We start from the raw sequence: 13098 nt of genomic DNA, 5'->3' as shown, positions 1-13098 counted from the left end.
TCCTTAGCACTTGAAAGAGGTCCTTTGCAGTCGACTTGCCTAGTGCCATACGTCTGATGTCCTGACTGCTGCTTCCATTGGTGTCGACTGTTGTTGTTGTCGTTTTGTGCCATCAAGTCGAACCCAACTCATAACAACCCGTCCTTGGGTTTCCGAAGCGATATCACTACAGAAGTAGATTGCCCAACCTTCCTTCCAAGGAGTAGCTTGTGGGTTTGAACCACCAGCCTTCTGGTTACTAGTCAAGTGCCTTAGGCACTACGCTACCAGAGCTCCTGGCGTCGATTGTAGAACCAAGCAATGTGAAGTCTTTGACAACTTCAATCTTTTCTCCCTTTATTGTGATGCTGCTTATTGGTCCAGTTGTGAGGATTTTTGTTTTCTTTATATTGAGATGTAATCTATACTGCAGACTGTATTCTTCAATCTTCATCAGTAAGTGCTTCAAGTCATCCTCACTTTCAGCAAGCAAAGTTGTGTTGTCAGTATTTTGCAGGTTGTTAATGATTCTTCCTCCAATCTTGATGCTATGTTCTTCTTCATATAGTCCAGCTTCTTGGATTATTTGTTCAGCATATAGATTGAACAAGTATGGTGAAAGAATACAACTCTGACACATTCCCTTCTTGATTTTAAACCATGCAGTGTCCCCTTGTTCTTTAGAATGACAGCCTCCTGGTCTATGTACAGGTTCCTCATGAGTACAATTAAGTGTTCCAGAATTCTCATTCTTCTCAGTGTTATCCACAATTTGTTATGATCCACACAATCAAATGCTTTTGCATAATCAATAAAACACAAGTAAACATCTTCCTGGTATTCTTTGCTTTGACCCAAAATCCATCTGGCATCAGCAATGATATCCCTCATTCCACATCCTCTTCTGAATCCAGCCTGCACCTCTGGAAGTTCTCTGTCAATATACTGCTGCAACCATTTTTGAATTATCTTCAGTAAGATTTTACCTGCATGCAATATTAATGAAATTGCTCGATAATTTCCACATTCTGTAGGATCACCCTTCTTTGGAATGGGTACAAATACGGATCTCTTCCAGTCAGTTGGCCAGGTAGCTGTCTTCCAAATCTCATGGCATAGCTGAGTGAGTGCCTCCAGTGTGTCATCCATTTGTTGAAACATCTCAACAGGTATTCCATCAATTCCTGGAGACTTATTCTTTGGCAATGCCTTCATTGCAGCTTTGACTTCTTCCTTCAATACCACTGCTTCTTGATCATATATATGCCACCTCCTGAAATGGAAGTATATCAACCAGGTCTTTCTGGTACAGTGACTCTGTGTATTCCTTCCATCTTCTTTTGATGCTTCCTGCATCATTCAACATTTTGCCCTTAGAATCTTTCAATATTGCAACTCGAAGCTCACATTTTTTCCTCAGTTCTTTCAGCTTGAGAAATGTCAAGCGTGTTCTTCTGTTTTGGTTTTCTAACTCCAGGTCTTTGCACATTTCATTATAGTAATTGGCTTTGTCTGCTCGAGCTGCTCTTTGAAACTTTCTATTCAGCTCTTTTATCTTGCCATTTCTTCCATTTGCTTTAGCTCTCTGCTCAAGGGCAAGTTTCAGAGTCTCTTCCAACATCCATTTTGTTCTTTTCTTCTTTTCTTGTCTTTTTAATGACCACTTGCTTTCTTGGATGATTTTTTTGATGTCATCCCACAATTCTCCTGGTTTTCGGTTATTGGTGTTCAATGCACCAAATCTATTCTTTAGATGGTCTCTAAATTCAGGAGGGATATATTCAAGATCATATTTTGGCTCTCATGGACTTGTTTTAATTGTATTCCACTTCCAGTTTAACTTGCATATGAGCAGTCTGTTCCAAGATCAGCTCCTGGCCTTGTTTTGGCTACAGATATTTTTTCCATTGCCTCATGCCACAGATGTAGTCAATCTGATTCCTGTGTATTCTGTCTGGTGAAGTTCATGTGTATAGTTGCTGTTTGTGTTGTTGAAAAAATGTATTTGTAATGAGTAAGTCATTGGTCTTGCAAAATTCTATCATGTGATCCCCAGAGTTATTTCTGTCACTAAGGCCAAATTTTCCAACTACTGGTGATTCTTCTTTGTTTACAATTTTCACATTCCAGTCACCAGTGATAACACATGCTGATTGCACATTTGGTCAATTTCAGACTGCAAAAGCTGATAAAATTCTTCAATACTCTCATCTTTGGCTTTTGTGGCTGGTGCATGAATTTGAATAACAGTTGTATTAACTGGTCTTCCTTATATAGGTGTATGGATATTATCCTATCACTGACAGCATTGTATTTCAGGACAGATCTTGAAACATCCTTTGTGATGATGAATGCCACGCCATTCCTCTTCAAATTGTCATTCCTGGCACAGTAGATCATATGGTTGTTGTTGCTGTTAGGTGCTGTCGAGTCACACCCAACTCATAGCAACCCCTCCTTGGGTTGCCGAGGCAGTATCACTATGGCAGTAGATTGCCCAACCTTTCTTCTGAGGAGTGGTTGGTGGGTTTGAACCACCAGCCTTCTGGTTAGCATCAAGTGCCTTTGGCACTATGCTACCAGAGCTCCTAGATCATATGATTATCTGATTCAAAATGGCCAAAACCAGTCAATTTTGGCTCACTAATGCCTAGGATATCAATCTTTATGCATTCCATTTCATTTTTGACAACTTCCAATTTTCCTAGATTCATACTTTGTATATTCCATGTTCCAGTTATTAATGGAAGTTTCCAGCTGTTTCTCAATTTGAGTTGGGCCATGTCAGCAAACAGAGGTCTTGAAAGCTTTACTTTATCCATATCCATAAGTTTGGTGCTACTGATGATGCAGCTTTTTCCTACTTGTATTTTGAAAGTCTTCTGACCTAAGGACTTGTACTGCTACACTGTATCAGATCATGTTTCTGGGCTATTCATAAAGTTGCACAGTAATGTATCAGACAGTGCTTCTTTGCTATTCATAAGGTTTTCCCTGGCCAATTCTTTGAGAAGTGGATGGCCTCTTCCTTCTTCCTAGTCTGTCTCACTCTGTAAGCTGCATTGAAACCTGTGCACCATGTGCAACCCTAATAGCACTTGAAACACCAGTGGCACAGCCTCAAAGCCTCACAGCAACATGCAAGCCACAACAGTATGACAAACTGACAGACAAGTTTATCACCCTTAGCTGTTTGAAACTTCTCTACCCTCCCTTCATCTGGATCCCTGGCTGCTATTCTGCTCTGTCATTCCCTCTGGCTTCGCTTTCCCCTGCTTTCCTGCCTGCTGGATTGGGGCTTGGGTCCCTCCCCTTACCTAGATCCCTGGTTACTGTTATTGTTCTGGCCTGGACTTACTTATCTTTGTATGTGCCAAAGTATCTGCACATAATAGGTACTGTTAATGTTTTACTAAACTGAAATGATTTTATAGTAAATATTTACAGAATTGAAGGTAAATAATTTTTTTAAAATAGAGCCTTATTAAATAAATAAACACAACTTTAAAAAACAGGATTAAAAAGGTTTATAGTGAAAAAGGCTCCTTGCCACCCCACTCCCAATCAGACGCAAGCACTGTTAATATTTTTATGCTGACCAGACAAAAATAGGCTATGTATATCTCCTCACTCCAACTTTAAAAACAAAAGCAAACAGGGTTTACTATACACACTATTCTCTATCTTTTTTTTTTAAATGAGAATATCACACTGTTCAGATGAAAACAGTGATCCAGAGTAGCACCTAGACATCCTCATACAGTCTATTTTATTTAAACAATTCCCAACTGATGGACTATTAGGTGGTTTCTAAATTTTAGATACTGCAAACAATACTGCAATGCATATACTTAGGTCTAAATCTTCACACAAGGGGAGAATTATATTTGTATACAAATGTATGTAATATAATTCTTTCTAAAGGGATTTCCTGGATCAAAAGGTATTATACATTTTAAATTTCAATAAGTATTAAAAATTGACCCCAAAAAAGGCTACATAATTTTCATTCCTATTAATAAAGTATTAGAATACTTGTTTCCTCTGGTAGCATAGTGCCAAGGCACTTGACTGCTAACCAGGAGGCTGGCGGTTCAAACCCACCAGCCACTCCTCGGAAGGAAGGTTGGGCAATCCTACTTCCGTAGTGATAACTGCCTCAGAAACCCAAGGAGGGGTCGCTAGGAGTCGGGGCCGACTCGATGGCAAATAACAACAACAACATATCATGGTGTATTAGCAAATTTTCTCATCTTTACCAACTTGATAGTTGAAAAATGGTTTTTAATGGCTGTAATTATCTTGCCTTTAATTATGAGTAACATTGGACATTTTTTCATATGTTTAAGTCTTTCTGTAAGTTCTGTGGTCAATCCAGAGAACAGAAAAGTTTTTTCTGGTAGCGTAATGCCTAAGGCACTTGACTGCTAACCAGAAGGCTGTTGGTTCAAACCCACCTCCACTCCTCAGAAGGAAGGTTGGTCAATCTACTTCCATAGTGATACCACCTCAGAAACCCAACAAGGGGTCGCTATGAGTCGGGGCCAACTCCACGGCATATAACAACAACACAACATTCAAGTTACCATCTGAAAGACAATCAGTATCTTCAAAGCTAGTACTTATAAATTGTCTAAGCAAGCAATATGCTATGATATTCAAAATGACATCAAAATATTTTAAAGCTAAGCATTAAAAAACACAGATTGTGTCATACATCTAAATATTTACACACATACACACACACATTCACTATGCAGAAAGAAGACTGGGCAATTATGCACGTCTATAGTGCATGCATCTATTTCCTAACCTGCCTTCTCCTCTTTGCAGAACTTTTACACTTCTCAACAAAATAATTCCTATAAAAGAACTCATAATGAATGTTATACCACTCAAAGACAGTTACAGAAACATGTATAACAAAGTGGTAACTGTGAGAGCTGCAACTCAATGGACTGCCTTGTTATTCCAGGTCTCATAAGTTTCCTACCTTTGACAGAGTATACCGTACCACTTTTCTATCGCTCTCTATTAGTGGAAAATATTCTGAGTTTTCCTTCTCTGACAGGTTTCCACCTGACACTGGGCCTAACTTTTTCAAGTTTATAATATTTATATGTAGTATTTTTTACAAAAGCACAAACATAGGTATATACTGTTATCAAACCAATGCTCCCAACTTACCCATTGATAGATTTGAAAAGCTTTTCATATTCTTCACCTGTAAGATTAAGCCTGAAAACAATAAAAAAAAATATTACAAAATAGCCATTTCCAAAACTTAACAAAAATGTAAGGGTCTAAATGAAGTCACCCTATGTATTTTCAAATGGAGATAAAAATAATTCTTAAATTTCAGGTAACATTACTTCTCCACCCTCTTAGATTCATTTTTTTCAAACTACATAAAAGCTACATAATTATATCTTTCTTTTGCTAATCAGACAAATAGATATCTCTTTCTGTGGTCTAATGTCAATACTATGTAGTATTTTATATAAATAAAAATTTCATATTTAATATTAATGTGCAAAACATTAGAAATCACAAAATTTGAGCACCAGTAATATTTCCACAGGAGAAAGATGTGGCAGTCTGCTTCCCTAAAGATTTACAGCCTTGGAAACTTTATGGGACAGCTCCACTCTGTCCTACAGGGTCCCTATGAGTTGGGTTGGTTTGCTTTGTTTTTTCTCTAGTATGTAAGAACTATTAAAAAGATAAGGACATTCAACAGTTTTATGTAAACATTAAACAAAGAGCTTTATTATCATGTCAGGTTCAGACAAGGAGCTCTGGTGGTGTAGTGCCTAAGGCATTTGACTGCTAACCAGGAGGCTGGAGGTTCAAACCTATCAGGCACTCCCTGGAAGGAAGGTTGGGCAATCTACTTCCTTAGTGATACCACCTCGGAAACCCAAGGAGGTTCGCTATGAGTTGAATCCAGCATTGCGTTTGGTTTGGTTTGGTAGGTTCAGGCAAGGAGCTCTGGTGGTGTACTGCCTAAAGGCCTTGGACTGCTAACCAGAAGATTGGTGGTTCAAACTCACCAGCAACTCTGTGGAAGGAAGACTGGCCAACCTAATTCAGTAAAGATTTATTGCCTCGGAAACCCAAAGTGGGTCACTATGAATCAGAATCGACTCGATGGCAGTGAGTTTGTTTTGTTTTTTTTAGGCTCAGGCAGCTGTGGCTGATAAAAACAACCAATCCTATAAATTCCAAGTCACTGCTTCACTCTACCCTCACCAACAGCTGCAAGTCTTTAGAAACTACAGTGATTCACAATCAGATTTAGAGACAGATTTTGAGGTAAAGAATTTAACTTTACCCAAAGAAATTTGGTCTTTTTCTAGGTTCCTGAGAGACAACACTAATCCCTTGGAATTTCCCAAGCAACTGTGGTGTCTTTGTTATCTAAGAGGCTTCCAAAACCATACATAAAAGTGTGTGGTAATATGGTGAGGGATGACCAGGGCAAAAAGACCTCCTTGTGAAATGGTCCAACCTAAGAGGTAGGAGGGGCATGATTTAATCAATCAAGTCTACAAAATTAGGCTCCTAATAAAAACTTTGTACTTAGAAGATCCAAGCTTCCTAGCTAAAAAACATTCATGCACATGGGAGGGTAGCAAGCACTTTTGGGACATGAAAGTTCTATGCTGGAAACCCTCCAGGCCTTACTCTATGCATCTCTTCATTTGTATCCTGTTGTACTATAATAAAGTTGTATAAATACAGTGATTTTCCATGAACCCTGTGAGTCATTCTAGCAAATAATCAAACCCGAGGGAGAAGTGGGAACCAGCAGGTCAGAAGTAAGAAGAGGGGAACCCCTGAGTTCTCAGTTGGTATCCTGAGGTGTAGAAGGAAACAATGGGACAGTCCAATAGGTGCAGTGCCTCCCCTCTTCCTGTTCCTGTTTGAGTGAGTCCCTAGGCTACAGAAACAAACCATAGCTCAGTCCAGGGCCTGATGTTCTCACCAAACAGGCAACGGGGCTGGGGTAATAAAAACTCAATGCAGGACAAGAAAAAAATCTGGTTAACACCTATCAGGGAGCTCTGGTAGCGTACTGCCTAAGGCACATGACTGCTAACCAGAAGGCTGACAGTTCAAACCCACCAGCCACTCCTCAGAAGAAAGACTGGGCAATCTACTTCCATAGTGATACTGCCTTGGAAACTCAAGGAGGGGTTGCTATGAGTCAGGTCTGACTCAATGGCACATAACAACAACAATAACACCTATCCAGGACTACAAATCTCCTTGGGTGGTTATGCTGGATGGTCTGCATCTGTGCTTAACTCAAGTGCTCCAGAGTATAGCATCTTTAGAATATAAAACTGTGGTGTAGTAAATTACTTAGTGTGGCTTTTCTACCCATAAGTCTTTATAAACTCCAAGGTGGGATTTTCTATGAACAACTGAGGAGCTCCTGATTGCTGAAGTTGTCCACCTGGAGAATTTCTGTTGGGAGTGGCACAAAACAATGTTCTGGGAGGTGCCCACTCTCTCAAGTGCTTAGAGTTCTGATGCTATGATTGGCTAGTTTGACCACACTGCCGGGCTCAAAAGGAGGCCTCCTAGAGGCAGAACTCTCTCTGACTGCTGGATGAGGAAGACATGCTGCTGAAAGAGACACGGGCTCTTGAGACATGCATTGCTGGGAAAGAGACACAAGAGACACACATTGCTGAGTGAGACACCAAGGGACATGCACTGCTGGGAGAGAGAGTGAGAGACTGTTGGCTGAGGGACGGTGGGCTGGGAGAGAGACTGAGCATTTTCCGTGAACTTGAATTGTAGCCTGTGGTGCTTCCCTAATAAACCCCATAATCTGTGAGCTCTGTGTGGCCACTGCAGCAAATTATCGAACCCAGGAGAGAGGTGGTGGGTGTTTTGCAAGAAACGGTTGGTGAAACGGCTGGAGGGAGGCAGTATGTCTGGCCTTGCAGTGATAGGCCTTGGGTTACTGCTGGTAATCCTGTCTTTCTCTTGTGGGATTACAGAAGGTCAGAACATGTGGCCTCCTTGCCGTTTTTGCAAAAACCAAAAAAAAAAAAAAAAAAAAGCCAACTGTCATTGAATCTACCAACTCATAGTAACCCCCATAGGGTTTCCAAGACTGTAAATTTTTACAGAAGTAAATTGCATCATCTTTCTCCCATGGGTAGTTGGTTTGAACCACCAATTTTCTGGTTAATAGCCAAAAGCCTTCCCCACTACACTACCAGAGCTCCAGAAAATCTACAAATGTGCTTCACATAAGTCAGTCATGCAATTCCTACAGTGTAAACCAAACCAAACTCACTACTATTGAGTCGGATCCAACTCATGGCAACCCCTCCTTGGGTTTCTGAGGTGGTATCACTACGGTAGTAGATTGCCCAACCTTCCTTCCAAGGAGCAGCTAGTGGGTTTGAACCACCAGCATTCTGGTTTGCAGTCAAATGCCTTAGGCACTATGCCACCAGAGCTCCCTAGAGTGGAAAGCTGGATGTATTATGAGACTTTGTAATCCTTCTCCAACAGGGCAAAGTAGGGCACTGGTAGTCTCCATTCTGCCTGGATAATTGTGATAATTGGAGCTATATGTCAACTTGGATGGACCACCATTCTGTGCTGTTTAAGCAATTGTGATGTGGGTTGTTCCCATGATGAGATCAGATGTATATGTTTTGAGCAACCAATCCATTGAGAGGGAGTTTCCCTAGGGGTGTGGCCTGTTTCCAGTATATTTACAGACATCCTCAAAAAAGAGACACTCTTCTGTGGATCAGGATTCTGTTAAGCTGCCTACAACAGTCTGTGAGCGAATAATCCACCACTGGGCCTGGAGGTCTTGAATTTATCATTCACTGGAGTCAACAGCCAGTATACTGCCTGCCTATTTTGATCTCATCAGCCCCTGCAGCTGTGTGAGTTGGGAAAAGCCTCCAGATTGACGTTTGATCCAAGACTTGTCAACTTCTATGTGTGTGAGCCATTTTCCAAAAATAAATTTCTTTCTCTCTCTCTCTTTCTATATATATATATAAGCTTACTGATTTTGCATCTCTAGAGAACCCAGTCTAACACATTTGGTACTGAGAGTGGGGTGGTTCTAGAGAGACAAAATCATAAGGATGGGCTTCCTAAATTGGTTCTCCAATTTGATTAATTGTAAAGGCACTGATGACCCTGCCTCTGTTGGTAAAGAGGGCCCTGCTAATTCGTGGCATGAGGTGGCAACATTAATATGCAAATTAGCACCACCAATAGATCAAGTATTTTTGAGAAATGAGGCTTTGGTGATCGCATATTTGATGGTTTTCTGCAATTTTGTCAGCATGAGGAGTATAAGAAAGCTGGTGGATTGGTCCTACTTAGCCAAAATGGTGAAAGAGCAAGATGAGTTCAGGGCTGCTAAGTCACAGCTTAAGGGCTGCGTAAAAGACCTTAATGTTTCCAGCTCTGCTCTGAAAAAAAGCCTTATTTCTTCTAGTAACAGAGCTGATATTGCCAAAAACCAAACCCAGAGTCTTATTGTAAGTGTGGCTGAATTACAACGCCAATTAAATTGCCAACCAAGAATGATGCCTAAGTTAAAGTGAGGGCATTAATTGGGAAAAAATGGGATCGTGAGACCTGGAATGGGGACATATGGGCAGATAGTCAGGAAGATCAGGATATGGAGCCTCTAAATTCTGTTGAATTCCTCCCATCTGAAGGGATTACTGTAAAACCATTATCCCCTCCACCTCAGTTTGATGGGATTAGCTAAACTGGTCCTGCTGGGTCACTGCCTGAGGCAGAGGCCATGGAAGACATTGCTGAATGTTCTCAGGAACTGCCCCAATCACCCTTTGTTGCTGCTAATCCTATAACTAAAGTTAAGTCCAAGCGAGCCCCAAAAGGTGAAATACAAAGCGTGACTGAGGAGGTGGTACACTACACCCGAAAAGACCTACTTGATTTTGCTAATATGTACAGACAAAAACCTGGAGAATATGTATGGGAATGGCTACTGAGGGTGTGGGATAATGGTGCAAGGAATGTAACGTTGGATCAGTCTGTTTTATTGATTTAGGCCCACGAAGTACGGATTCTTCATTCAATGTTTCAGCTCGAGAGGTTAGGAAAGGATCTAATAGTTTATTTGGTTGGCTTACTGAAGCATGGATTATGCAGTGGCCTACCTTAAGTCAAGTTGAAGTACCAGACCTGCCTTGGTATAATGCAGAAGAAGGCATCCAGAGGCTTAGGGAAATTGGCCTGTTAGAATAGATTTATCAGATTAGACCCCTAGATCCAGAAACGGAGACTCCAGAAGACATGCCTTTCACCAGTATGGTGAGGAATAAATTTGTGAAGGGAGCTCCAGCATCCTTGAAGACTGCTGGGATTGCTATTTTATGTAAGCCGAATTTGACAATCGAAACTGCTCTAATTGAACTAAGACACTTAACTACGATGGGGCTGATTGGACTCCGAGGTACTAGGGGCCAGGTGGCAACAGTTAATCAACAAATGCAAGGTGGGTGTGGCTACCATACTAGAAAGCATAGTTGAAACAGTAATCATAATACTCTGACTCACGTGGATTACGCCACTGGCTACTTAAACATGGTGTTTCTAGGAGCTAAATACATGACAAACCTACTAAATATTTACTTGATCTGTATAGACAGAAGAATTCTAGGTCACAAGAACAGCAGCCTAGACTGAATCACCAGAACAGAGTCACGATCTCTCAATCAATTCCCAGACTTGAGTCAGTTTACAGACCCACAACCCCTTGAAATAAGGGAGATCAGGTCCCTTTCAGAAAGGTCCCCACTACATTGCCAAAAATTTATAATGTCAGTCTTTCTCCCAGCCTTCCCCAAAGGGATCTGAGGACTTTACAAGAGAGACGGTTCATTAGGGAAATAATTAGACTTTTCAGGGATTATTGGACACTGGCTCTGAACTGACACTAATTGCAGGAGACCCAAAGCATCATTGTGGTCCACCAGTAAGAGTAGGGGCATATGGAGGTCAAGTTATTAGCTAAGGTGTGTCTCACAGTGGGTCTGGTAGGTCCCTGAACCCATTTTATAGTGATTTTCTCAATTACAGAATGCATAATTGTAATAGACATACTGAGCAATTGGCAGAATTCCCACATTGGGTCCCTGACATGTGGAGTCAGGGCTATTATGGTAGGAAAAGCCAAGTGGAAGCCATTAGAACTACCTCTACCTACAAAAATAGTAAACCAAAAGCAATACCACATCCCTGGAGGGGTTGCAGAGATTACTGCTACAATCAAAGACTTGAAGGATGCAGGTGTGGTGATGCTCACCACATCACCACTTAATTCGCCTATTTGGCCTATGCAAAAAAATGGATGGATCTTGGAGAATGACAATGGATTATCATAAACTTAATCAGGTGGTGACTCCAATTGTAGCTGCTGTTACTGATGTGGTTTCATTGCTTGAGCAAATTAGTACATCTCCTGGTACTTGGTATGCAGCTATTGATCTGCCCAATGCCTTTTCCCCAATACCAATTTCAAAGAACCATTAGAAGCAGTTTGCCTTCAGCGGGCAAGGACAACAATATACTTTTACAGTGCTTCCTCAGGGGTATATCAACTTCCCAGCACTATGTCATAATTTACTCCATAGGGATCTTGAATACCTTTCCCTTCCACAATACATCAAACTGGTCCATTATATTGATGACATTATGCTGATTGAACCTAGTAAGGAAGAAGTATCGATGACTCTATACTTATTGGTGAGACATATATGTGCTAGAGGTTGGGAAATTAACCCAACAAAAATTCAGGCACCTTTCATCTCAGTGAAATTTCTAGGACTCTAATGGTGTAGGGCATGTTGAGACACTCCTACTAAAGTGAAGGATAAGTTATTGTATCTGGAGTTCTGGTAAGATGGAGGACTAGGCAGAAACACTGCACAGACCCTCTTCAACAAAGAAAAGGGAACCAATTAACAAAGAAACAGAAGATAATCCTGGGCCCCTGAGCCTTAAAGGGAAGGATACAGAAGTGGACTAAACCCCAACTAGCAGAAGAATTTGCATGAAAATACCAAAAAAGGAGACATACAGAGCTGTGGTATGGCACCCATACTGAGCGATCCTGAGGGCACAGACAGCCTGGAGATCCCGAGTGCTGGTAGGACCTAAGAATTAACCTAAAAATCAGCCCTGCTAGCCAGGAATGGCATGGAGGACTGCTCTGGTGGTTGGGGAACAAACGGTGAAGGTGAAGAGAAAGGCAGGCTGAGCTATGGACTTTTGCCTGTCCGGAGGTCGCTGCCAATTTGAATGTTCACAAATGGCTTGAAAATTTTGGATATTTAATGAGACAGCATTCTCCCAGATTCCAGGGGCTTAAGAACACATTCTGCTTGCCGACAACCCCAAGGACACTCCAGACCTGCAGGACTAAAAAGGTACAACATTCCTCTTGTTACTCTTATACCCCACACCTGCTTGGTGAACGGAGGTGCAGCCATCCCCCACTCCCACGCACCTTATGGGCCCACAGGAACTCCAGCACAGTCTGTGTGCACAGACGGAGCCTGGGTGTCCTGCCCTATCCTCAACCAATCTTTTTTTTTTTCTCTTTTTTTTTTATTTTTTTTCTTTTTTGCTTTCTTTTTTCTGGTGTTTAGTTTGCTTATATTTGTCTGTTTTAAAATGACTATTATTATTAATACTTTTGTCCTTTTAACTATTATTCTTCAGTCTTCCCCTCCCAGGCCCTAGTTGTCAGGTTTTTTATTCTTTTCCCTGCTCCTGGTTGAAAAAAAATTTTTTTTTTTTAATTTTACTTTTTCCCCCTTTTCTCTTATAGTTAACCCCGTTCCTTGTTTTACTTTTTGCATTTGTCCCATTTTTTCCTTCATTATTCTCCTTCTCTACCCTTTTTCTCTTGGTGCCCTATCCACAGATAATGCAGGCTTTCTTGTTTTTCTTCTTCTTTTTCACTTTTTTCTTTTTTTTGGTTATTGTTCCTGTGTGATTACATGGTGTGTATTTTGTCCATGTGCTTTTAGTTTTTTGATCATTATTTAATTGTAATTTTTGTCTAACTGAGTGGGAGACAACAACAGT

The 13098-nt window shown here is 40.9% G+C and overlaps 1 protein-coding gene across 1 annotated transcript in view; it reads right to left on the bottom strand.

The window, feature by feature from the left end:
* GGH (gamma-glutamyl hydrolase) overlaps nucleotides 1–13098 on the bottom strand; it is a 58517-nt gene that overhangs the window by 20370 nt on the left and 25049 nt on the right. The window contains exon 3 of the mRNA XM_007939472.1: nucleotides 5167–5217. Coding sequence (XP_007937663.1) covers nucleotides 5167–5217 — 51 coding nt within the window. The remainder of the gene's footprint in view (nucleotides 1–5166; nucleotides 5218–13098) is intronic.

This window comes from Orycteropus afer, unplaced genomic scaffold (assembly GCF_000298275.1).
Source record: "Orycteropus afer afer isolate SDZICR_OR568_19922 unplaced genomic scaffold, OryAfe1.0 scaffold00060, whole genome shotgun sequence".
In the NCBI taxonomy this organism is placed as follows: domain Eukaryota; kingdom Metazoa; phylum Chordata; class Mammalia; order Tubulidentata; family Orycteropodidae; genus Orycteropus; species Orycteropus afer.
The sequence above is the reverse complement of the archived record's forward strand: the minus strand, read 5'-3'. Positions and strand labels throughout refer to the sequence as shown.